The sequence below is a fragment of the Chelonus insularis genome, unplaced genomic scaffold (genome assembly GCF_013357705.1).
Source record: "Chelonus insularis isolate UGA/USDA-ARS -01 unplaced genomic scaffold, ASM1335770v1 contig_406_pilon, whole genome shotgun sequence".
Lineage (NCBI taxonomy): Eukaryota > Metazoa > Arthropoda > Insecta > Hymenoptera > Braconidae > Chelonus > Chelonus insularis.
In genome coordinates this window covers 1,548,626-1,576,366 of record NW_023276563.1, presented here as the reverse complement: position 1 = coordinate 1,576,366, position 27,741 = coordinate 1,548,626, and the positions used below count along the sequence as shown (strand labels likewise).

The window sequence follows — 27,741 nt, the reverse complement described above, 5'->3', positions numbered from 1 at the left end:
TTTGAAGTAATGCAGGAGAGTCAATGTCGATAAATTAATACACGAGTGAATGATCAAACACAAATAAATGTGACACAGCCACTCACCTATTGTTTTCGTTATCAGTTGTCCAACATAATGTGTATTATAGTTACATTTTCGCTTGTGATATCACAACAAATGAATTGAACATAGCTTTTAATTTTGTTAACGCTTTAAAAATGATTTTGCAGGAGATTTTTAAGTTAAATGTTTTTTTTCCATTCAAAAGAATAAAAAAAAAGTTTTTTATGTTCTCCTGGAGTTATTTTGAGTATTGTACGTTGTTAATAGACTATGTTTTTTTTAATAAAATTAAAATAACTTATAAACGATAGACATCACGACACGGCAATTAATAAAAATATTAAATAGCTTCATAATAAATAATGCTAACCGTAGTTGGAGGAATAAAAATCTTTTTTTTTTTTTTTTTAACGTTCATATTAATTTGACTAGCTATTATTACCATGTCTTTCACTTTATTGACATATTAAAGTCTAATTGTCAGAATAATAGAAATAATTATTCTGTAATTATTGTTTCCACATTAATAAATCCTTCAAATTTTCATTCAATTTTTAATCTATAAATTATATAAACTGAAAATATCATCGCTATATTTTTAATCAATTTTATTTAATAGCGATGATTTTAATGAATTATTAACACGCCTTGTTAACACTAAATAAAATTTATTTATTGTAAAAACTATTGAAAATGATTTCTGTTATCAGTATGTTAACAAAATCACAGCTATCAGTTATTCAAAAAATTTTATTATATCTAATTCGATTTAGATATTGGGGAAACAATAGCTTTTATCTAGTTTGTCAAATTGAATTTTTAATGTTCAACCCTCTCCAAAATTTTCACGAGGTCATTTAACGTATTCTGATAAAATAGGGGAACATTCATGAACCCTTCAATTGATTTAAGATGAATTTTTAAAAGTGCGTTTATAGTTTAATAACTAGTTGTCGACAATAGGAAATTTATTACTACGTAATTAAAAACCGTCACTATAACTCCCCTAATAACGACATGGCATGTAAATCGAGAATAAATTTCCAACAAAAAAGAAAAAATAATAATTGATATATATGTAAATTTTTAAATCTTTAATAATGTGTTGAACTCGGTGGAAGTTTATGTATTAGTCAATGTAATTATGAAAATATGAATGTAAATATATTTCAATACAAAGAGTTTATTACAATACACTCGGAAAGCTGGATCCTCTTAGAAAACGAAAATAATGAGAGAAAATATAAATGAAGATAACGTTTATGGTAGTTGAATAAAAAGGTCCAAGTATATACTGCGCTATTGTTATTGCACTCTTCTACATCGAAGATTGTATCTTTTAGAAAATGAACTCTTTTGCCCCTTCGCGTTATATAATCGTAGTAGAGTTTATTTCAATTTTATTATATTTTCTTTGCTATTTTTTTCTAACATAATGACAGCAACAAACAAGTGTCAAGTAATCTGATACCTTTGTTTTCATTTATTTTGCTCATGTTTCCATTTTATTTTTGTATTAAAGTGAATATATAGATAAAATATAATTGCACTGCATACAAAAAAGCAATGGAATGAGTTGGAAGAAAAACTTTAAGAACATCTTTTTATACATAATATAATCGTATATTATGGAGAACATTTTAGCATTTTTTTTTATTGAAAATATGTTGAGCTAAAGTTTTAAAATTCTGCTTTTACAACCAGAATTATAAACTATGTTGCAAAGGATTTGCTATACAGTTTATAACTGACAAAGTTATTAAGCTTTGAAAGAATTTTTCAGAAGTAGTGTCTTTGACATTTTCATTTCTATAGTCTTTAAAATATCCATTATTAAGAACAGTAAATTTTTATTTTTTATAAATCCATTTTTTCTTTCAATTTCTTGCTTCTTCTTTTTTTTGGTCAATTTTTTTCTGAATTATTTCAGTCGAATATGGGTTTAGTGAGGAGTTCATTTTACTGTCCCCAGAACTGCACTATGCCTAGGAATATCAATTTTCTCCGTCATGTCCTTTTATCAGGAAAAAGTGTGATGGACAATTTTGTGGAATTCTAGTACCCTAGAGATTTTTTACAATTTTTTTTAACCTATTTTATCTATCAATTATTTTTGCTATAAAATAGAAGAGACATTGCCACGTTTTGTACCGAACAATGTCGTCAAGGTATCACTTTTTTTCTATTAAATAATTTTTTAAATAAAAGTAAAACAATCAATTTCTAAACCCTCGTATGGATTTTATCAAAACAAATTATTTGCATGACAAAATTTACAATCCGTTATAATAACAAATTAATTAATCAAATTGATTCGAATCTAAACCAGAGTAAATAAAATATCATCAAATATGATACTGTATATTGATAGAAATTTGGAAACCATTCATGGAAACAATATTACTAATGGAAGCTTAAATGATAATGCAACATAATAACTAATCTATATTTAACATGTCCATCTCTATCTTTACAATCATAAAAAGTGAACATTAAAAAATCTTTGAAGTATATGAAGCAGAGTACAATGTTTTACAAAGATATAAAATTCCATTGCATTGCCCAAAGGCACTTAGTTGAATTTATTCTTGATGAGAGATGTGTTAAAAGAGAAAATGGTTTTCTAGGATAAAAGTGGATCACTTTCTGGACGATAGTTAAAAACCCGAGGTTAAGCTAACCCCTTGCAGCGCTTATGTAAGATCTTTTGCGTTGTTTTGTGTTTGTGATGGAAATAATTCAAACAAAATTTTTACATATTTATTTTCTCATATATTTTTATAGTAATTATTATTCTCTTTTATGTATGTGAGGATTCTTAATTTCCCTAGATAACAATTCGATTTAAATTTTCATTATAATGTTGTACTACCAATTATGACATATATGTATGTTTAATCAATTAATTTTACTAATTTACGCTACTTGAAAATGGAAAGGAAGTTTATATTCACTCACCTACAATTTGGATGATTCATGAATTATTAATCATTGATCATTGGCAATTAGAGTAAATACGAGACAAAAATGTTATTTTTTTATTAAGGTAGGATGGCCATAAAATGGAGTAATCTACAAGAAAAAAAAAATATTAAAGAATTCAATTTGAAGATTTGTTATAAAGATGGCATTAAGAAGTAGATATTTGGGATGGTTGTGGACTAAGAAGTTGGTATAGAGGGTGAGAAAATGACACACTATCAAGCTAGAACACTCGACAGTATTCTAGACTGTTGGGTATCAGGTAAAATACAGTGCATCATCAACAGATAAGCTTCTTAGAATGGTCTCTTACCTATACGAATGTTTTCACGACACTCTTGGCTTGCCGTTTCGTATTTCACTCTTTCATTTTTCTTGTCTATTCGCAGTTCTTTCTTTATCATTATCCTCGTGTTCTCTTTTACTTGTAAAATAATGTCGACGGAATAGAAGCATTAAGCCTCCGGCTTGGCGACGCCAGATTATGCGCGTCCACTGAAAGAGGTTGAGGGTTGAGAATTTTCCATTTATATTATTTTTTGTTTGCTTCACTTCATTTAGATTGCATACAGTCTTCATATAGATTCTACTTGTCTTCTGTACTTGTGTTTACAAGTTTCCCATCTTTATTTTTTATAATAACCAGATAAAGAGTAAAATATAAAAATCTATATACTGCGCAAAAATGCTTTTAAATATTTTTGTTTAAAATTTTTGTTATTTTTTAAGTGAGATAGATAGAGCTTTTTTATTCCTTAAAAAACATTTGTGGCTTTCATAATCATGATTTTCCAAGATTTACCATTGTATTATTCTTTAAACTTTTTTTGTGATAACAATAATATTGTCTTTATTGAAAAAAAATTCATAAAAAAGTTTTTATGTATATAAGAATGTTTAGACAACTTTTTGAACTCAATTAATTAAGTAAATTTATTTAAAAAAATACAACTTACCAGGTAGATGATTAAAATTTTTGACATTTCACATTAGATCTTTTATTTAACTTTGGTATGTAAGAATAATTAAGAAATAATTAAATACGTAAAGTGTGAAGAGAAAATTAAATCTTCTAGACTGTGCAGACTTTGTAATAGGCATGATTTACTTTTCTAACTAAAAACTACTCTAAACTTCCAAAAAAGTTTCTCTTTACTCCAAAATTTCTAAAATGTTGAATACAAAAAAAGTATTTTCTCTACAAAAAATTTAATTAATATTCATTTGTTTATTTTTTTAATTGCTTTATAAATAAAATATGTAAAGTTTTCTGTATTGTCTAGCTCTTATAATAATATAAAATAAATTAGATTTTATCCTAAAATATTCATCATACTTAGGGATGGTCTGAAAATGCTGTTGTTATGAAGAATTAATTATCTCCCATAATGACGATGAAAATTTTCCTTTTAAAACAGGTTGAGATCTGATTATCTACGCTAGTACACAATAACTATAACAATGAAGAGTGTAAAAGTCTTGTACTAAGAAATTTTGCTCTCGTACGTTGCAAATTGGATGGCTTTTTCAGTTTTTCATTGGAGTATCCAATTTATTTTCTAAAATGAGCACAAGAAAATTTTGTTGGGGTGTCGAAGCGACATCGAGAATATAAGCAAATACTGAGGAAAATAAGGAGAATTCTTGAGTGCTCTTGGAAGAGACAAATATTGAGTCATTACTTGAATGTTCTGACTAACGTTTAGTGTAGGTCTACTATGTAGTCATTCTTTTTCTTATTGGTTTTCTGTCACGAGATTTGTTTTATATAAGATTTAGCAGCTATATTGTTTACTCGAATTTTTCGCTCCATTTGACAAAGATTGAATTTTATAATGCAGCGTTATTTATCTAAACTCGCTTCCATCAAAAATTTTACGGATTATTACCTGATATTAAAACATTTCACGATTTGTCTTGGAAATTAACTACTCATGTTTCTCTATAAAAATTAAAAATTAAATTCAATCATAAAATAGATTTTATTGTAATCAAGATAAATATAGAATGATCAAAGACAAATAATTTCCAAACCACTAATAAATTAGTAAATATATCACGAAATTGGGCCAGCTTTTCCTATCACCTTTAATATTAAAGTACAATACAAAAGTTGAGTGTGTCGACAATTAAACCAAAATAGAACAAAAGGAAATAATAGTTAACCATAGGAAATAATAGATTTATTGAAATTTTATAACGACATTAAAATAATTATAATTCAAATATAACTTGAATTGAAACAATTTTAGCTGACCTAAATTGTTATACCTGACAATATAGCGAGCCTATTTAATCTTCGACAGTGTTGGCAAACTAGTCTGGTCATATATCACTCGTTGCCAGGATTTTGTAGCATTTGTTTTTCGATATTTTAGCTGAGGCTCGTTCGAGAGGAGTTATCAACATCCATGCGCATGCTTGACACACTGCTCTTACTTTTTGAACTTCTCTATATGTTTTGTCGCGCTCTCATGTTCGTGTCAGTGAAAAAAATTTCACGCTGATTAATGAGATTCGAGTATCACATGTGCTACACAAAGCATATTGTGACAAAACTTGAATTGATGTTTTATATTTATCCATTCTATATCTCTGATGTTAATGAAACGACTTATTGTTGCTATTCTTTCTTTATACCCCACTATAATATATTTTTTAAAAATACTTAAAAGATTGCAGTATGAATTTAATGAAGGTAAACGACTGAGAAGAGTAAGAGAACAAGTAAAATTAAAGGATAATAAATTTCTTCACTGGTTTGAAGTAAGAAAGAACCTCTTTTCTTTGGCTCATCTCTTATGACTCTCGTTTTACTAGCCAACCTCGACTTTAAAACGACATAGTTATCCTCACTATTACTATAGATAGATGGTATAAACCAAAATATCTAAAAATGTAATTGTCAACGTCAATTTACTCAGCATTCAATTAAGATAATAGTCAGATAAATATTTAAAATTTTATCAAACGTAAATTTGTTATTTGAATATTGATTGAAAAAATGCATTTTTGTTTCCTCATCTTATTAAAATTTCATTTCATTTCTATAATTTAATCAAATTAATTTCTGTAATAATTTTTTTACCGCATCGCTAATAGTAGAGTGAAAAATTGTAGAAAAAATTATTTGTTGTTTAAAAAAAATTTTAATACAGCTTTAATGTGTAATTCAAAAATCCTGTAATTGGGTCATTACATTACAATTCAACTCCAAACTTTAAATATTTTTTTTAAACAATAAAATTCAAATTTGTGAGTAGTCGAAGGTTGAAGAAATAATTATATACCAAAAATTAAATTTAGGGCGTGCATTTTTATATTATCACGAAATAGTCAATCCTTAGGAGAATAAACAAATCAATAATTTAACAATTTTAATTATTTATGTTCATTAAATTTACTAGGTCAATTCAATAAATTACTTTCAAGCATTCTATTATGATGTTGAGAATAAATTCAAAACTTTACTTTATAAAACAATGAAGTATTAATTTAATTTCTCGATTATACTAGACATCGATTCTAGATATTTAAATTTAATTAATACTCATTTAGATAAAATATTAAACCTTTTCTATGAGAAACAAAGTTAAATATTTCACACTGTTATTAATAAATTACCTGTAATATATTATGTAAAAAGGGAAGTATGATGTTATCTAATAAAAGTATATTTTAGTTGTAATATCTTAGAATTTTCTCAGTCTTTTGAGTTTAGTAGGTTCAGACAGCGTTCCGTGGCTTTAATTTTTACTCTCCATCACTTGTATTCTGTCGAAGAGCCTCAGCTAGTGGTCGGATTTTTTTTTTATTGTAAAATCTTCCATGTTCAATTTTGTGGCTGACCTGCCAAACCAACCGCAGCATGAAACACTGATTAAAATTTATCTCAAACGTTCGTTCCATGACGAATAATGTTAATATTAATTTTATTACACATTTTTACTATTATATTTAATTGAGTAAAAATATTTCATTATTTTCTGCTCTCTTTTATAAATATGTACATCAGTTACAATAAGGTCAATTTAATTCAACAATACTTATATCAATTTTATGATAATTGGTTATTTCAAAGTTTAATTGGAAATTTGTCCTTTTTTATAAGAGAAATTTATTATTTAATTGAAAAATACATATTTAGCAGCAGCATGTTGCATTACATATTCACTAAAAAATCTATAGTGACTAATTCGAATGCAATTAAAGAGCAATGAATTTATTTCCATCATGTTTAAATATTTTAGCAAGGTTATTTCAACATTTTGATGAAAATCTCTTTTTGTATATGTGCATATGATTTTTTTTTTGTCAAATTTAAACGTAATCAAAGAAATAATGATACTCCTTTCAGTAGTTTTAATATTTACAACTGTAGGTAAATTCATTTTTTATAACGAAAATAAATAAAATTAAAGACTTGAAAACATAAACAATAATTTATTTTTTTTTTTCGCTGTTGTATAATTTTTGTTTAAATAATAATTAACGTACTTTTATGAATTCTATATCAGAGGATTACGAGGGACAAAATGGATATTATATAAAACTAACAAAATGAAATAAATGAATGAATTCTTTTGATGTTCATATGCTCATTTTAAGAGATTAAATATTAAATAAGAAAGAGAATATTAAAATTGTCAGGAAGGTACATTTTTTTATTTATTGCGTAAAGTCTACAATATGAAAGATCATATGATATTTATTGGGATTCCACATTAGTTATAAGTGAATTTCATCAACATTTAGTGTCTGTTTTACATCTTTGAAATGCTTCAAAAGTGAATTAGGTTATTAACTTTTATATCAGAGATGACATCCAGATATTTATTCGTTTGAATTGAAGTGACCTTAACACTCTTGCTCTACATAAATTCTATATTAAGACCACTTAGCAACGGATACTCAATACATAAAAAACAGCGCAGATGATCAAAGCCATATATTAACAAAAAAGAAGAAAGAGAATATTGAAAGAGAAATTCCAAACGAGTTATAAGTTTAAATTTTAATTCAGCTTTCAAAGAATAAATTGGATAATTCGTTAGAAACAAAAGAAAAAATAATATTGATTGACAAAAAAAAATTAATCCCATTTTTTACTGAAATTAAAATCTAAAAATTCTCGAATAAATTTTCTCTTTTCGATGACAAGATTTATTTTTTAAAAAAGATGATAAAAATGTCTTGGTTCTATTAAAGTTGATGTCCTGAAAAAAATGTGCTTATGAAAACAGTCTGAAGTATAGTTAAAGTTAGCAAGTTATGATCACAATACGTATTGCTCGGTAGGCAATATGAGACTCTTCCATAACTATCTTTAGTTGTACTTTAAAGTGTTGTTCTAGAAACTTTTTAGATAACTGTTAGTATTGTGCAACAGAATTATCTAACTTAAAAAAATTACAAACAAGTGAATGAAAAAAAAAAGAGATAAAAAATCAGTTGTAAAGTTTAATTTCAATCAGACAGTTAATAAATATTATAATTACTTTTATTTTTCTCAACTTTAATGAATTCACCAGCCAGAACGAATCAAGTAGAGTCGAAAAAAGTGTAAAATAACATAATAGTAAAAGATTCATGAGTATTAGATAGAACTAGTAGCTAAGAGCCTTTGCATCCACAATAAACCTAGATTGAAGTAATCCCAGAGGGTCAGAATGTATCTGTATATTGACAATAGACAAGTTTCCCCTTGAGTGTGTCACTTTTTTTTTTCTGAGGAGAAAATGACAAAAATGATGAGGATCATCAAGTAATGGCTACTCATAGTCGCATTAAGTTGACTATTTTCAACTTCTCCCCACAATATACCATTCTTAAGCTCCCCTTCAGATACTCACTGGGCTCGAAATTATCGATATGGTTGCAGAGTATTTTGTAAGCTCCCAAGTCATTTTATGTTTAATTTCCTCAACTAAATATGTGCAGTTTTATGACCTGGTGGATTTCAAGATTATTTTTATTGCATATATATTACCCGAGTCCTCCAACATTTAACCATATAAGTTGGATATTTATATATAATTTGTCCATAAATATTAAATAAAAGCTTCTCTGTAGTACACTAAGTGTATAAATATTTAATCCGTACAATAACGTGAACTTTTTTATCATAAACTTATTGAGAGAGTGATGTATTGTTGTATGTTTTTAGTTTTCCAATGATCGATGATTGAAACTAGTCAAGTTATCGATTACATATATGCTTAGCTTCATATACCCATTTTCTCAGAGTAGATATTCGCTAGCAAAGCTCTTACCCAGATTCCCGCAAACGATTGCCAACATCTGGTGTTCACCTATTGACTGCAGCCATGTGTATATAATATTGAATTGAAGGCCTGTTATTCTACGCATCTACATTTACTACAAACGTTATTATCCTCAACATATTAACTCCGATTCTAGTTCTGTATTTTCTCTACTACATTATTTATCCAACTTGACTTCAACGAAATTATATTTTCATCAACTGCCCATCAGTTTTCAGGAGGATAATTCATTTCAAAGTCTATCACTGTACACAATCTGTTGCAAGAGTATTACAACATCATATGGTCATAATCAGAATGTAATACAGAGCCCTTCTCTCTCATGCATACCACAATTAGTTAAAAATTATTTGTTGGAAAATTTAATTTTACTTTTAGTGTACAACTATTTTCAATTAGTTTTAAAAGAATGTTTGTATGTGAACATATGTATCTATGGCGAAAACTCTTCGAACAATTATATTTCGAAAACAGCTGAGCGGATTTCATTTGAAACCTCTTTTTCAATAAACTCTGAAGTAATTCAAAGCAGATCAAGTTAAATCTGTCAAACTATATTCCAGTTTTTTAGAAGGAAATATCATTTTTCTCCTGATTTTTTTATTCGTTTCAAAATGACCGGATGAATTTAGTGTAGATTGGAATGCTGGGTCAGTGAATTTAGTGAGTTGTTTTGATGTCTTTCTTTATTGAAATCCATTAAAATAAGTAAATAAAACATTTGAGTAGAAGTCAATGGAGAGGAATCTAAGAGATACACTAGCATCTTTGACTTTCTAATTATTCTGTTGGCTTAGTTTGATAATTATCATGATTCATATAACATTTATAATGTTCTTAAGTACTGTAATATCACATTGAAGTTTCCTTTTCACGGATGAAAATTTATTAGTGATCTCACGATTAATTGTCTTTCTATCTTCAGCCATTGGATTTAATGGGGAAAAGTGAAAAGCAGATATTGAGAGAGGGGGTATTTTATAGTGGCTATTTTACCGGTTTATTTAGTATCAATGGTCCTGTTTGTTTGAAACTTCCGTCACATAAATCTAGTTTTCCGGCACATCGACACCATTTATATTGTTATACAAGCGTATATACCTTCACTTACCACTTCCGTTTTGATGGAGATTCAGACTCACAATCATGGTGCAGATCGTTGGTTAGTTTACGTTTTCGTATGATAATTCGTCTAGACTAGTGTGCTGACAGTAACAAGTTTACTACAAGAAAGGAGGGACTTTAGACTAGTGATTGCTAAATTTGTGATTCATAGAGACAAACAGATGGAGAAAATGATGTAAGGTCGATGACTCAATTCTCTCTGATGGCCTAGTTTGAATTCAGTGGATTTTTATTTTTGAATAATGAATAAATTTTTTTTGTTAATAATCAAGAAAATGGAATTTATAATTAATGGGTAATGTATTTAAGTTTATAGAGAATATTTTTCTCTTTGTGATTTTAATATTCAAAATATTTCGAATTATCAATAGTTAATGAAAATTTATAATATTTATGCCAAAAGTATTTGTGGTAGATAAAATAATTCTTCGTTGTAAGCATTCAAATTATTCAGTGAAACAATGTTTACTTATCATTTTTAATATATCAGTTTAATTAAATTCAAAATATATAATAAATTTACTTTTTAATTACATACATTTATCAATTATACAATTAACTGTTTTATTTGAAAATACTTTTAAGTTCGACAAACCAGTTTTTGTATACTATCGATTACCATTGACTACTCATCAGTCACACCTTATTTTTTGAAATATTTGTGATGTCAAAGATGAAATATAACAAGTAGATAAAAGTACGTAAATTGTTCAAAAGAATTTTATTACAAATAGATAAGTTGCTTTTTTTGCATCATCATCTAGAAGAAAGTATTTCATTTGTTTTTACATTTTCATCGATAGATGTATGTATATTGATGTATATACATACTTGAAAGGTGTATGAGAATTGTCAAAGCTAAGGAAATAAATAAATTATGCATGTATTTCTCCACGTTTTTCACAAAACGTTTTTGAAGCCAATGCGTCGCACATGCATTGACGTAAAAGTTCAAACCCACTTGACCTGTTTATGCCGATATATAAAACGGAGATGGCACGTATATACCGTATGTGTTGAACTAGCAGAAAGCAGAAAATTTTTTCTAAGAAAACGTGCAAAAAGAAAAAGAATTTCATCTTTCTTTTTTTTTGATTCTCCTTTTTTTCTCAACTACTTTTCTATGAACATACATGAATATTTTTGTCTTTTGTGTGTGACAAGTTGTTGTCAAGCTTTGATGCTTTATTGCATACTTTATAAGAATTGCTTAATCGCATATTATTACTTGCGAGATTGAATTTTTTATGACTTGATACATAGAAGACACTACATTATTTCACGAAAGTGGATCAATATACATCTACTCATATAAACCTGGAATACATCTATATGTGTATTATTAAAATAAAATCATTTTCTCATATCAGTCAAACTATAATTTTGTTGCAGTCTATAATCATTCATATATGTACACCGGAACGATACTTATCTCTCTCGATTGTGATAAAACATTCAGGTTTGAGTGTCACTTATTGGGTGCTTACAAAGATTGTCGATTCCATTATACTAGAGTTTTCCATACTTTCCTGGTATAAATAAAAGAGGGAAAATTCCTAGTGTTTGATGTAGTCAACCATCGAGTCAAGTTAGTCGTTTGTCAAAGCCAATTATTAAAAAATAAAGAATTGAAATAATTTATGAATTAGAGTTTTATAGAAGTGAATTACTAATAATTAGGTGGCTATTAAACAAGAGCACATGTGTATGGGCGTGGTATAACTAGGCGAAGAATCGTGAGCAGTAGAGTAGAAAGCAAGGACAGAATGATATGGCTAGCAAAAGGGTGAGTTCGCTTCGGACGCTGAGAATAGTAGGAAGCAATTAATAACTTTGTCATGGCAGGTAGGAAGGCAGGCTTGGTTCTTCTACAACGTTGCAATAATTACAACGTCACGCCTCCTGCCCAGGGTAATTAACTAATTAGAGTCTTTATATTATTTTTTGCTAATTCTTAAATTTTCTTACATGGTGTACACGAAAAAGTTGCTCTGGCCTACCGCCCAATGGTTCTTTTGAAATTTCACTACCAACCAAATTTTTTATGTGCTAACGAGATGCCATATTTTTTATCCACCGAGTCAGAGAATACAAAATTTTAAATGCAGACATTCTCGTTCTACAAATAGTGTGGAAAACAATAGTCGTGGTATTTCTTTATTCACACAATACAATTTTTGTATAAATTTTTTATCAAATTGCAAGAGAAATTTTAGAATATCCATCTATTAGATTCATGCATCTCCTGATCTTTTTTCTGACACAAGGATTTTGCAAAACATTTAATGAATTGAATCCTACAAGAGATTGGAGCAGAGACGTTATTACTTTAGAGATATGTTTGACATTCAATTCTCATTATTATAAATTATGAAAAAAAGAGGAAGAAAAGTTAAGGAAATTTATATAGGTATAGATGATTATGAGAAATGTATAAATTCAAAAGAAGTTGATGTCGTTAACGTATCAATTTACTAAAGACGTCTTTCAGGTTGTTCACCAAGCATAGAGTACCAAAGCACGTCAAACGTGTATATATTACTGACGTTGAGCTCTTAACCAACGTGCAGAAGGATCTGATGCACTAGACGCAAAGATTTTGTTCAACAACTGTGGAGTTTGAATAGAGGAGTATTCTTAAATATTATTCTAAACTTCCTTCATAGAATTAACGTATATTCAAAGTAAATCAGATATTATGCACAAGGATAAATACAAACTTAATATTTTTTTCTTAAAAAACTCTTTTATTAGAAGCACTCTAGTAGATTTTAAGTCATGCACTTTGATCTGCAATCACAAGCTTAAAGATGTTTGAGTTCGCGCAAAGTTCGTTAATGATTTGCAAACTAGCAACACTTTTCTCTTGGAAAATATCCAGCTCTAATTGCAAAACAAACCTACGACCAGCGTCAACTTTCTTGAATATTTTGCATTTAGACAGAGCTAATTTCGACAGCAATTTCTGCAACGATGTCCGTCTCCTAGGACCGTGCTAACTTTCGGTGGGAACAAGAGCAATGAGCTTTAGCAAACTGCCGTCCGCAATGGAGTTAACGAGAATGAAAATCGTAGGGGTTGATTAACGACAGGCGTTATCGAATAACGTCTCGTATGTAGTGGTAACCATGGAACATATTTCGACTGACCACTGACTTCAAGTTTCACTAACTTTCCTTAATCTGATCTAAAACTCACTGACCGTAGATTTAAATTCACTCACTAAATAACATTTCTCTATTATTGCTTGTATTAATAGATTTCAAAAAGTGTCCAAAAATAGATTTAAAATATTAAATAATGGCTTCATTTAATTCTCGACAATTATCAACTTGCAAGTTGTGATTGTGGGCTTTGGAAGCCACAATATAACTTCTTGATTTAAATAAAAAAATTTTTAATAAAGTTTCAGCTATATTTTTTTTAAGCAATTCATATTCATTGATTATCTCTATGGCTTCTTAATTTTTTCACTTATTTTAGCTTTCTGGTGGTTCAAAAAAAATTATCAATCTGATAGGATCAATGATAATATTTAACAATAAAAAAATATTGACAGAAAAAATATCTCATCTAAATATTTGTAAATATTATTAAACTACTTTACTATTTGATCGAGAAATTTTCACGCTCAGAGATTTTTCACACTAAAAAAAATTTCTGTATATTTTTATTATAGTTATTTCATGATTGCTTTGTTTCTCGTTTTTATGTGTCACTCAGTTTAATGTATTATTTAAAAAAACCACGAATATTATCGAATAAATAAAATGACTGCATTTTTTTTACCATTGAAATAAATATTTTTCTTTAGGAGAATATGATAGCATAACTCATCTCATAGAATTTTTATTTCTTATCACGGGAATAACAGATCTTACTTTACGTTGACCTAGAGTATTGATTTTTAAATTTACAAATATTCACATTACTTCTAGTTGTTGAGAGTCAACAACAATTCTTGAATAAAAAAAATATAAATTTATAATTAAAAATAACGCTCGTATGATTTCTTTGTGTTATTTCACATGTAAATACATCCATCAAGTATAAGAGACGAATGATCATAATTAAAAAACTACACCCACATGCAGACTGAAAAGGCTGGTGGAATTTTCTTTATTAATATGAAACGGAAAAATGTCTGGAGTAAAAGGAAAAATTTTTTATTGAATCACTCACAATCTCGCTTTATTCTAAATTCTGAAAAATTATCTCAGACGATTATAGGAATTTGTAAACATCCAAATTACATTTAAAAAATTCATTTTCACATCACTGTAAAAAATTCTTTTATATCATTCCTTTTATATTTTCTAAAAAAAAAAAAAAATAATGGGAAAGAGAAAAAATGTTAAAAACATTTTTTTAACAAAAAAAGTCATATGATCGAGATAAGATTTTCCTGCACTACACCAGTATAACACTATTCAAAGTAAAACAGCGGTTGAAAAGTCACGACGCAAAATTCCCCTTGAGCACAGTGTTCATGTATTATTTTAATTTTCTTTTCTTTTATTCTGCAGATAGTTTTAAGTATTCTATGTCGCGTTTATTTTTCTTCTCAGTTGCGTAACAGAAGCATGATTCCATATCCATATCATTCAATTCATAGTAACTTTTATTTTGTTCTATCTAGTTCCCAAGGAAGAAAAAAGTTATTCATTTGAATAAATAAAATAGATAATATATTTAAGTTGATAATGCTAAACTTTTATCGTACCAATATAGTATACATAACGGAAAATAAATTCAATATCCGCCGAAAATTTCATAAGATTTTGTGAATGTAAAAGTAAAGTATCCGGAAATCAATTGAAATGACGCACAAGGGTGTATTTAGTACGTTCCATCGAAGACTGATATGCGAGAGCATAACGGTAAATGGAATGTTGGTTCTACGATTTGTGGAACGTTACTATTTGCATGAAATTATCCGGTCCTCTATGCTTATATATCACGAAGCACCAAGCGATTTATGTTCATTCGTGTTTATTCGATTTCCCAGGTGTATGAAGAGAAAGAGAGTTGAGGTTTAGCTGTGCAACATGTACATATTTTCAGTGGTATAAACTTATGAGATGCAGTCAATTCTCCCACAACGATAACGGTTAAATGCATGGATAACTCCCGAAATATGATGCTAAATCATAGCAGTTAATCACTATTGGCTTACAAATTTCTCTGAATTGATAGATTGACACTGACTCTCAATACTATTTAAATATCATTATTTTTGAGTCGTATAATATTGATGGTTGAATTTATCCTGATTCATACAGATTAAACGCGAGTTCACAGCTGGATGAAAATTAATACATTACGACTGAACATTTGTCCAAACAGCTGGTTCTCATGTGTGACCAATGATACATTTGCATTTGACACACATCATTGTGTGTCAATCTTGGACACTCAATCTTGGACCCAATGAACAACAATCTCTGATTGCAAATATTAATAAAGTTAAAACTATTGTCACTTTTATTATGAAAATTACTATTAAAGTAAGCTGGGATTTTGTGGTCTTTAAACATAGAATATAATTCTGCAATATTACTGCAGATATTTTATGCAAAAAATATATTGACAAAATTTTTTTATTTTTAAAAAGGTTTTATTGAATAACTGTAAAAATGTTAGATCAATTCTGCTTAAAATCTCAGTATTGGAAGTTTAGTGGAAACTTTTATTTTTGAGATATCGTCGATCGAAGTTTGATGCACTTTTTTGAACTGGTAAAAAGCCACAGTTTCGAATTAGCCCAAGTTTTAGAATAAAATAAAATATTGGAGTAAAATCGTGAAGAAAATACACAGAGGAAAAGACTTTTTACCATCATGCTGAGCCAAGAAGGTGTAAGTCCAAAATTTCTACGGAAGTCCTGTTTCCTTGGATTTTTATAGATTTCGATGGAATGAAAATCAGAATTGATAGCAAAAAAGTGCAAAATACAATAAATTTTTTCTCTCCAAATTCAATGAAACAAATATAAACCTTTTTTGCTTAATGTGAGAGTGCTTTTCTATCAATATAAAAAAAAAAAAAAGCATAAAACACTTTTTATTATAAATAAATCCTGTGCATTTACCATTTATTGAGAAAGAGAGATTTCATTGTTAATAAAAACTATTTATTTTAACTAAATGAAAAAACTTTATTAATACGAAATATTAAAAGAACATATATTCCCAATAGTGCAATACTAGGAAGTAAATAATAAATAATTTTACACCTACGAGATCTAATTTTACCAACTCCTTGAGCAAGAAGTTTTATTTATCTCGATATTCTTTACAACAACTCTGAAAGTTCCCCCTCGTCCCTAATGTATTGATTGAGCTAACTTGCTGCTAATAGTTATCATGTTAAGCAAAGATTTATTAAATAAAATGTAAATACAAAGTTTGAATGATCCTTTACAACTAAAAAAAAAAACAAAAGCAAAATATTGATTTACTTTAAAAACGTCAAGTATTTTGAATAAACCCAATAATACAACATGAAAAAAAATAAGTGGATAAAGTGAAAAAGGTACATCAGCAGAATGACACAGCTTATCTTCAATTCTAGGCAGACAGCAACTATCACGTTTCCTCTTCATAACACTTCAACATGGACATTTGTCTTCATTTCTTGCACTAGTCTGAATGAATTGTAGTTATGATTTAATGCCTGAGTTTCTTCAACCAGATCGAGATGAGTGCGACGAGTCTAGGAAGTCGGAAGTACTTGCGTAATCATTTTACCCTTCTCTATAAACCGAGTCTTTTGCAAGTTCTCACGGCGACAGAATTTAATTCATGTGGTTTATCTTGATCCTCGGGTTGGATTTGGAATGCCATAACTACTTTTTATATCATGAAATATATCCTCAAGCGTGAGATTTCTACGATTGATTTATCATATCAGTTGCATCTATTTATTAATATAAATGCACAAGTATGCTAATATGTACATACAAATAGTGATATATATATGTATATTAATATTAGATATTAGATATACATTAGCTTTGTATTTATGATGACAGACATACTCTCCAGAATCAGTATCATTAGCTATTTCATGTGTTACATGACACACCAGTCAACACCAGGCATCCATATTTACTACTGCCAGTAGTTTCTCGTTTACATTGATGCAATATTCATTATTACAATCACATCTATTGTGAATATTCTATTTTATTAACTACTTTGTGTTATTGTTTCCAATTTATTGATGGTAAATATCGAATTTTACGCATAGACAAAAGCAGAAATTGAATATTGTAATAAATATATCACGAAACTAGCTCTGTGATCGTCTGCGAAGAGCTATTATGGGTGGAGATTAAAATATGTTATGGTTCTTTTATATCTGCATCTGCCATAAATTATTTTTAAGTACGTATATATATATATATATATAAACATATATTGTTTTAAATATCGACTGGCAGTTCAATATTATGATTTATATTAAAAAAAGTAGATGACGGATATTAAGTCCTGACAAACATGAGAATTTAAAAATATTGTCGATCATATTAAATGGTAGTTTAGATAAAATACAGCCAATTCAATGGCAGCTTTATGTTCGTATTCTCATGATTTATTCTCCAGCAGAAAATGTTGCATTTAAATGTTTTTTGTATTAAAAAAAAATTGAGAAATGGACCGTGATGTCGTTTGGAAAACTTTTTGAAGACAAAACATAAATAACAAAGAACAAGTGATGAAATATGTAAAAAAGGACAGATGGTGTAGAAGAAAGTTTGCACTTTCTGTTAGATTTAAAAGTTGATCTATTTTTGGACTCTAGTTACAATCAACTTTACCTCTCCAGATAAATTGAATTTTTTTCTATCTCGTAAGAGAGAGTTATATACATTTAATCGAATAGTATTGACGAGATTGATCAAATCTTGAATTTTCAATCGTTGCTCGTTGAAAAAAAAAAATTGATAAGAAAAATTCAACAAAGTAATTTGATTGTGACTAAGGAGTTATTCACGAGAAACACGAATGTGATTATTCTTTTAGTTGAAGCTTGAGGTAATCCCAATATGTTTGTAATCCGCAAGGGCCATTACCAGCCTGACCAATTGAGCCTGCTGTACAATTTATATTGCGTAAAATCGATATAGGTTTGTCTTAGGTATTGTATTATTTTTTTGATTAGTGTAATAATTTACGGCATAAAGCATAGGGATTTTATTGCTAGAGTAAGCCACTTTGGTTAAAACACAGTAAATACGTTGGGATAGGTATCACACGATGGTTTTTACTCGAAGAGAGTGGAAGAATAGAAAGGAGGAGAAAAGCGCACGACTTAGGGTGATAACACTCTGGTGGCGGCCTCGAGAAACTCATTGGGGTTGGTCCGTAAGCTTTCAGTCGCGGACGAACCGTCACGCGGGACCATCCAACGATACGTTATATCGTTTGTGTTTCGGCAGGTCTTATTAAACTTTGCATTTTCTCTAATGAAAAATTCAATCAAGTTTTTTTAAAAATGTGTGAAATATGATTTATTCAACACAATATCACAAATCTGGTAATATAATTTTTTTGACTCAAGTTTCTAGTGAGCTTTTGTTACAATGAGTGTTAAAACTTCTACTGCAGTTGGATTTTTTACAATTATAGAACAAATGAAAAGTACATTAGTGACCTATAGAATAAATTTTCAAACTCAATGCCTGGATTTTCATTGAATATTCACTCATTTTTTCCATGCTGAATAAAAGTTCTTTCATTCAGCATTTTTACTGACTCTAATCGTTAATACTTGCGAAGGTAGAAAAAAAAATTTAGAAAATATTCTTGAAGAAGTTATTCCATTGGCGTTCTCCACGAAAAATTAATCCAACTGAATTATTGTAATATGGTTTTTAATTAAATGGAGAATATTAATATTCTTTTATTACGTTGATCATATTTTCACTGTAAAAAAGTTGATCCTTTTCTTTTGAGTTGTTCTTCTTTGAAACACTGTTCATTAGAACTCTTTTATTATTATGGTCGACAGCTATATAAGAACATTTCATTTTAGTGTTCCCATTTGGATTTACTTGTGGACAACATTAAAAAGGGATTGAATAACAAAAAATAAAAGAATTAAAATGTTATGAATAAGTAAAAGGCAAAAATGGCGGTAAATATTTGCCCAGTAAAAAGTATATTCAAATATTAAAAAAGCTACTCTCCGGTAAAAATAATTCAAACATAAAATTAATAACAAATTTTGTTTTATTTAATTTTCTTAAAAGCTTGATAAATGAAAGAAAAATCTAGATCACGTAAAAGTCAATTATTCGAAATATTTGAATAACATCTCAATACAAAAACATCAAAGTCACGGCTTTGCATCATTATAGAAGATTCACAAATGAAACATTGTGCGAATATTAAATATCTCCTTTTATTTTGCATAAAAAATAAACAACACGATGTCTTCATCAAATGACTTGATGATATATATTTTTCTAGAACAGGAATATCAATGGTGTGTGTTAGTGTTTTCCTTTGAAGTTGACATCAATGAAAAAACCGATAGGTATTTATATCATACAATATTGCGTTCATCGAACACGAACCGTTGAGAAGTGTGTAGATTCGATCTTAATGTATTTTGTTACCATTTTAATAGCTCCACGAGATCATTGAGTCTTCAATAAATTTTTATCACTGTGATTAATGTCATCTTTTCGAAGTAACATAGAATACTTAACTTTCAGTAAAAAGCTATCGCGTGATTTTCCTTCGAGTATATCTGACAATATACAAGCGCTTTCGTGCCTCGATGCCCCTATAACCGTGGTTGGTCGACCGCCAAAAAGAGTGAAGAAGAAACAGGTATCCTGTAGCCAGTAAAAATCGTATTATTACGGTCCAACGATTATCCCTGAATATTTTAACCTCTTCTCTTTTATCTTTTAAAATTATTCTACAGAATGATCACATTTTGATCTTTTTACACTTTTGTTTCGCGTGTACAAGAGCTGAGATCCCATCAATAACCCTATGCATTAAATCTTCTGAGTTTGTATGAGAATACATGAAATCACAATTCATAAACTCTTGGTCATTTTCTCATGTCTTTCAACTTTTATTGTATTATATTTCTATCTGTAATAATGTTTGGCCAATGTTATTGTTAATTTCCATGAATAGCCCTATTAAAATAAATTGCACGTCAAAATGTTTTCGTTGAGAATACAAGTTGTTGGTCGAGGTTTATTATACCAAAGAATATCTCGTGGGTATTGGGTACAATCTTAAAAAGGTCTTTGTTGTTGATTCTGATTGAGTCAAGTATGAGCGAACAACAATACAAGTGAGCTTTATAGAATCGAGTAGTCAAGCAGAAAATCCACATTATTGGGTAAACGTTGCTTCAGCCTAAAAAGCTGATCTTATTACATAAAGTATATTATTAACAACATTTTCTTAATTAATTGGTGGGAATAAAAATACTCTTTATCTTAGCAGAATGTTATTTATATTTCTCTCGCGGATAAAGTTTATTCATCAAGTAAATTCAAGCAATGAGATCAAATTTTCCTCTAGTTTCTACACTTTTCTTTTATTCACAATTGACTATCACAACTTCGCAATTTAATTAGTCGTTAGCGTTCTTGAACGGTAATTAATTTCCGTTTGCTTTTGTCTTTCAGAATATCCAGAGTGCTAATGTCACCTGAAGAAGGTTAGGGAATTTAAATAAAGAAGAAAATTAATTTCATGATAAAACGAAGATGCATTAGACGATCTAGGATTGATTAATGCTTGAAGGGGTAATCTCTAATGAAACGTTGAAACGTCGATGGCCAGTAAAGTCTGTCTATCAATCTGGCTTTGACATTGGAGTTGAACACGAATTTACGATCAGCCAGAACTTTATCCAGTGGACAGACTAATTTACCAAATTACACGATATAAAAAATTATACGTTTAAATGTTAGATTAAATTTGTGGTTTTTCATAATTCTATGATTTTTCATTATAAATGCATTATATGTAAACCAGTGATCAGTCATTACCTTGCTCTTTAATCATAACGTCATTTAGCTCGTGAGTATTTTGCGTGTCACAGTGTTTGTCTTTGTCAAGTGTCAAGTGCTTTATAGACATTAATTGTGAAAGTCATATAACGATTCATCTGAAAACTCTGTTGAGAATTCTGCCACGGAAAACAACATTTTATCTACGAGTGTGACAACTAAAATTTTCATCGGTTAACAAATCACTAAAATATACATCAGATTCCATTGTGTCATTTAATTGCTGTGGTATCATCATTTGTTAGGAGATTGAAAAAAACTGAGAAATGGTGTTTAGTGACTAACGAGTGCTCAATAAGAAGTAGTGATTGTCGCGGTGCGACATAAGTCCAAGAAAAATCACATCATGAAAGAAAATCGTCAAAGATGGCTACGAGCCATTTGGCCACTGATAGCCGTACTTTGTCATCAATCAGGTGAGTTCCTTGTTTCGTTATTCTTTTCTACTTGCTTGTCTTTTCTCATTTATTAATGAGACTAAACATAAAACATTCGAGATAAAAGTTAGGAAGCTGATGAAGCGAATTTCGCCCTTGATCACGATAGAGCTTTTCTGTTATAGAGTATTATTGTAATCAATAACATGATTTTATTTAGTGAAGAAAATGTATTTCTATAGGAAATATATACTGGATGACGTTCGAGACTGCCAATATTTTTAATATTGGAAATTAAATTTTTTATTGCTTTTAAATGGGTTGCGAAGAAATCTTTTTAACTTGGTTACAATTAATGTAATTATTATTTCATTTTGACATATTTATATTTAAATACTCACTGATATAACCTAGCGACATGATATTTGCGGAATAAAATTTTAATTTACGTCGAGTGTCGTTCATTCGAACGAATAGTAACTACAATCGAGAAATGTTTGGAATGTCAGAAGCATTGAATTATAATCGGTATGATTCAAAACCGAGTATTTCACATTTTATCTAATTTGTGTGATTGATTGTTCTTTTATTGCATGTCCATTTTTTTCATACTCTGGTAATATTTTTTTTTTTAAAGACATAAGTTTGCGTGAACAGTCATCTAGTGTGATTTATTCAGATATAGAATCATTTTGTTTCGATCACATGTGAGTTTTATTTGAAAAATTTGACCTTTTTTCTTTTTTTTTTCATTAGCATTTGGAGTCTTAGTAATACATTAGAATTTAATGAAATTTTTACATTAATTCAAATAGATGAATAATGATAATTAAATTTTAACTTCACTTAGTACTGATTGAAAAGTGATTTTGCAATATAAATTTAAATCTGACTGTTTAAATAATTAAATTTTTTTCACAATTTCAATAAATGATATTAAGTTCATACACATTAATGGTAAACTTGATAAAATATCAATACGGATATTTTTGCTAAATCTGAAAGCATTGTCTGATTGAATATTGAGGTAAAACATTGCAATTTTTTTCTTCAAAAACTTTTAAATAAAAAAAAATTTTTTAATTTTAAATCCTTTAACTCTTGAAGGATACACATGTCAGTTCTGTTACTCTTCAAGTCTACTATTATTCTGGAACGAAAAATTTCATCGACCATTGCAATGCTTTTATGTTTTATACATTTTTTTTCCTAGTTCAGCATCAGTGCTTTCTAGAACACGGTTCAAATCTTCTATTGAAATTTTCATCGTAACATTAAATATTTAAATAATTCTTTATAAAGTTATTTCTACATTTTAAAAAATTCACTATTAAAGTCAGAAAAGAATTTTTCTTTTTCTATCACTCCTTGATTTTTGATCTTTTATTCCAGGACAAAATTTTTAATTTCAGTTTCAATAGCATACTGAGTAAAAGTCTTGTTATGATTCTACGACCAGTACATTCAAGTCCATAATGACATTTTCCAAACCATCATCTTGCTAATAAAAATATTCCAATTTTTTCCTTCAGTAAATATTTCCAAGTATACACCCTTCCGAATATTACATCCCCTATGTTTATAAGTACTTTCGTTAAGGTCGGGATAAGAATAGTATATAATGACGGTATACACTTACAAAATTGTAAATATTTCGAAGGGGCTCACGTAGTAGTAATTTAAATGTTTATCTACTGTCGAAGCATTTTGCAAACAAAAGTATTTTTCTTTTCCCATTTACCTCCATTTATTCTGACAGTATAATTTAGTTTTCCAAAGACTTTCTTTAGTGAGTAAGAGAGAGATAGAATGTCTCAACGATACGAAATATCAAGAAGAAAATAAGTTTCTTGGATAATCAAGGAGCACAGAAGATGAAATCGTACTTCTACAATAATCTCGCGTCAGTCCTGTAAAACTTTGCAGCTAATATTAATAAAGTGAAACTATAAGTATAGGACAAGCCATCGTCTGTCTTTTAGAATGAATCGTAACTTATTTAATTTCACTGCTATAACTGTCACCCCTTAGAGTTTTAAGTTACGAAATAAAACTAAAAGAGCTGGAGAAAGTTTGAAATTTTTCACTGAAAGCAGCTTATCGTATTTGTCACGAGGTGATTTTAAGCATACATTATAGATTGGTCACTGAATTTTTTACATCAACTTGCGCTGAAGTTCATCTATGATATACTTCAGCACACATAAATTAAGCAGGATCCATTAGTCTCAGGGAAGTTTTTATATTCGTTGTAAATAATAGATAAAATCAAGGATTTTTGATGTATTACTTTTTAAAATTTATACAAAAGTTCAAAAAAAATTAAAAGTGCTGTTGACAAGTAGAAACATACAAACCACGATATAAATTATATGATATTCATAAAAGAATAAAAGAATTTTGAAATTATTATTTGATAGATATAGGGTAATGTGAATTCTCAGCTGAATGATTACATTGTTTTCATTGTCATTTGAAAACTCTAGATAAATTTCCATTCTCCGCTAAGCTCTTTCGATTATTTATTATTGTGCAGATATTCTACTTATAACACAAATCATCAGTAGACCGATTATTGTAATCTAAAATCACCAATTCGAATGTGTAATTCGTTTCCGCAACAAGATGCGATAGTTATCAGAGATCATAATGCAACTAGTGGAAATACGGCTCTCTCGTTCCTTTGTCTATAGCTTATTACACAGACTACGATCATGAATTGAAGTTTTTAGCATTCAGCTTTGGATAGCAATAAACTGAGAGACTTTATATTATTCTGAAGGCTTTTTATCCGAAACAAATTGAGTTCAATGATTTGTTTCTTGCAATGTCAGTAAATAAATTCATTATTGATTTTCTATCAAATTCTTAGACAGCTTTTTTTTGGATATCAATTTCACAAAATGATCTATTGAATATTTTCAAATACAATAGACTTAACAACTTGATTAAAAAAAAATTTTATTGAGAATATTACGAAGGTTGTGATTGCATTCATGAAACGAATCGTTGAAGGACAAAACGTAATTACCATTATCAGTAAAAATCACGAGTTGAAAAGATGCTACTCAATCAAGCACTTATAGATGTTCACTTTTCTTTGAAATTTTTGAAAGATTTTTATCTGACGCGAAATGCTTAAAGATTTCAATAGATGTCAGTTTTTATAACGGAAACTTCATGTAATAGTAGTAAATCGACATGACTATTCTGGAATGGTTAAGATAAAATACTTTTTAGAAGTATGTATCTGTCCATTAACGTTTGAATTAATCCACGTCGATGCACTCTTTATTCAAATCCAATAGAATAAAATATCTCTTTAGAACAGATAATAGAAGTCAATCTCTTACTGAGTAACATTTAAAAAGTCGATATTACTTATCCTCAAAACTTTATAGTTAAATGTTAAATATTTTTTATTAAGAAGTTGGATATCCAGTATCATGATTTCATTCTTTCCATTTTGTCTGAATAAGAAAATTTTTTAATTGAAATTCAATATAAAAATACAATCACTTTGTTAATAGTTATTTTAACAATTGGTCCTTGACTTCATCTTTACTTACTACAAATTGTTTTATAAATAATTTTTTGAAGCTTGAATAATTCAATATTACTCGGAAATCTCAGTACCAATATCGAATTATTAAAATTTAAAAAACTTTTTGGTCCGTTTTACTCGACAATTATTTATAACTAGATTATTTATTACTCAAGTAAATGGCAAATAAATTGTTGATCACAGTTTATTCTAGGGAATAATATAAAATGTTAAAATCAATAACCGTTTGATTGATATATATTTGAATAATCTATTTGAAATGCATCAAAGTATTTCAAATAAATAATTTTATTTGTTGAATCATTGCCAATGTAATTATTTACATCGAAGGTTCTATATATCAACAAAAAGCATGTAATTGACGGAAAAATTGAATTTTATAATCATCAATAAAACAATTACATAATTTAATTTACCAATTACATCATTATTTTATGTATTACTCCGCTAAATATAATTTTCTGAATCAATGTCTGCTTGATCGTCTTTGAATACCAAAAATAGATTCATCCAATCTAGATAAAATGTTTATTAATCTCAATACATAAAACATTTGTCGTTGTGATTTTATTATAGATAAAGCCAATTAAATTAATACATAAATAGAAATTATTATATTTTTTTCTTTAGTCTTCAATAAAAAGCTAGATAATGTTATCTACTCACAAGAGTATCAGAGTTTCGCGAATGAGTAAGTAGTGCTACTTGTTTGCCACTCGAGTGGATTCAAATGCTTATTGCAGGTCTGCTGAAAGTAGTGAAAATTGATGTAAAGAATACATTAAATCTACAGTGATGTATGTTACTTTCCTATGCTTTTTTAAATTTTCATTTTCCAACATTTCCAACATTTATTATCCCGTAAATAAATCCTTCTGTTATTCTTAACAGTATTTAATGCATTTTTATTTCGACTAAAAGAGATAATAACGCATTTCTTTTCCTCATAACTCATCATCCATTCTGTTTGTTTATCTATTTCTCATAAAATTTTATTTCCTCTTTCAGTAGCAGTGAAATATATTACATCGTTGCAATTACAAAAGCATCATTTTTTTAATGAACAACAACAAAAATTACTCACTATCATAACTGGTTACATGGTCGATTCAGGAATAATACAAAAGAAGACAAATAATAATGAAAATTTTAAATATCATAGCCACTACATCTGCTTGAAAATTGGACGAGATTGTTAATAGTTAACTAATTCCCTTTATCGTCGTGGATAGTACTAGGTTTTTCATTAAAATTCAAATTAGTTCGTTGAATGGATATAAATAGAAATGGTTAGAGATTTGTGCTGCGTAATGCACGTAATGCATTATTATAATAATTTATTAAAAATTTCGATGAAAAGTTTTTAGCCGTATACTCGATAATCTTCCTCGAATTGAGCTTATAGTATCTGTATTATATAGAGTGTACATTAGATTTAGAATGTAGGTGAAATAGAGAATTCAAAATGCCTATGGCTTGAATACGATATGGTGCATTGCATCAAACTGTTTGCGCGGCCGTCTCTTATCGCGGGTGAAAAATTGCTGCAATCCCGAAACTTCTCTGGTTCTCCTGACCTCTTTTGGAACCAAACTCACCGACCTCGTAATGTGTCTGCCCGCCTCTACACGGGATGCAACCCCGTGTAATAGCTTCCTCGCCTGGCCAACTTTCTTATATAGCTACATATCGTTTTTGCTGACTATTCGACGCGCCGTAAAATTGGAAAGGTGTACCAGGTGCATTTGCTACTCTATGCCTTCACATTTAGAGCTCATTTCATTCTCTATAATCAAAAACATTATTTTTGTAGTTAAATATTAAACTTGCTGGAGTTCATCATGGAATTACAACGTTACATGAATATTTATATATTTTCTTTTTATTATATTTTGATACATTTTATCAACACAATATAACTTGTTGACACTTTGAAATCTGGATGCCCAACTCAGCAACATTGTCCATATAAGTTTGGTACTTTATCGTGTTGTTGTGGACAAACTTATGGCTGGGAACTGTTTCGTGCATGGAAGGATGTTTTGAATGTAAATCTTGGGAAACACCAGATGCACAATGCCTTACGAATTTTTTTTTGACTTATCTGTCTGAATCGATTCTTAAAGATTTTTAAAATATGCTGCTACCTCTTTTCACAATCTGTGATGGCTACATTTAGCAAAAAAAATTGGCTCCTATGAAATTTTTTACAATTATTCTTATCAAAATATTTACTCTTTAATTTTTTTCTTCTGTTAACATTTTTTTCAACATCAATGTTCATGAATAGTGACATAATTTTGTGTACAATTT

General features: G+C 28.7%; 1 protein-coding gene across 4 annotated transcripts in view; it reads left to right on the top strand.

The window, feature by feature from the left end:
* LOC118069252 (limbic system-associated membrane protein-like) overlaps nucleotides 1–27,741 on the top strand; it is a 133,348-nt gene that overhangs the window by 84,749 nt on the left and 20,858 nt on the right. For 3 of the 4 annotated variants that reach the window (XM_035087224.1, XM_035087225.1, XM_035087226.1), the window contains exon 4: nucleotides 21,100–21,902. In XM_035087224.1, the coding sequence (XP_034943115.1) occupies nucleotides 21,833–21,902 (70 nt within the window). In that variant the 5' untranslated portion in view covers nucleotides 21,100–21,832. Of the gene's footprint in view, nucleotides 1–18,830; nucleotides 18,978–21,099; nucleotides 21,903–27,741 lie in introns of those variants that run through there. The other variant, XM_035087227.1, reaches the window with a different exon arrangement.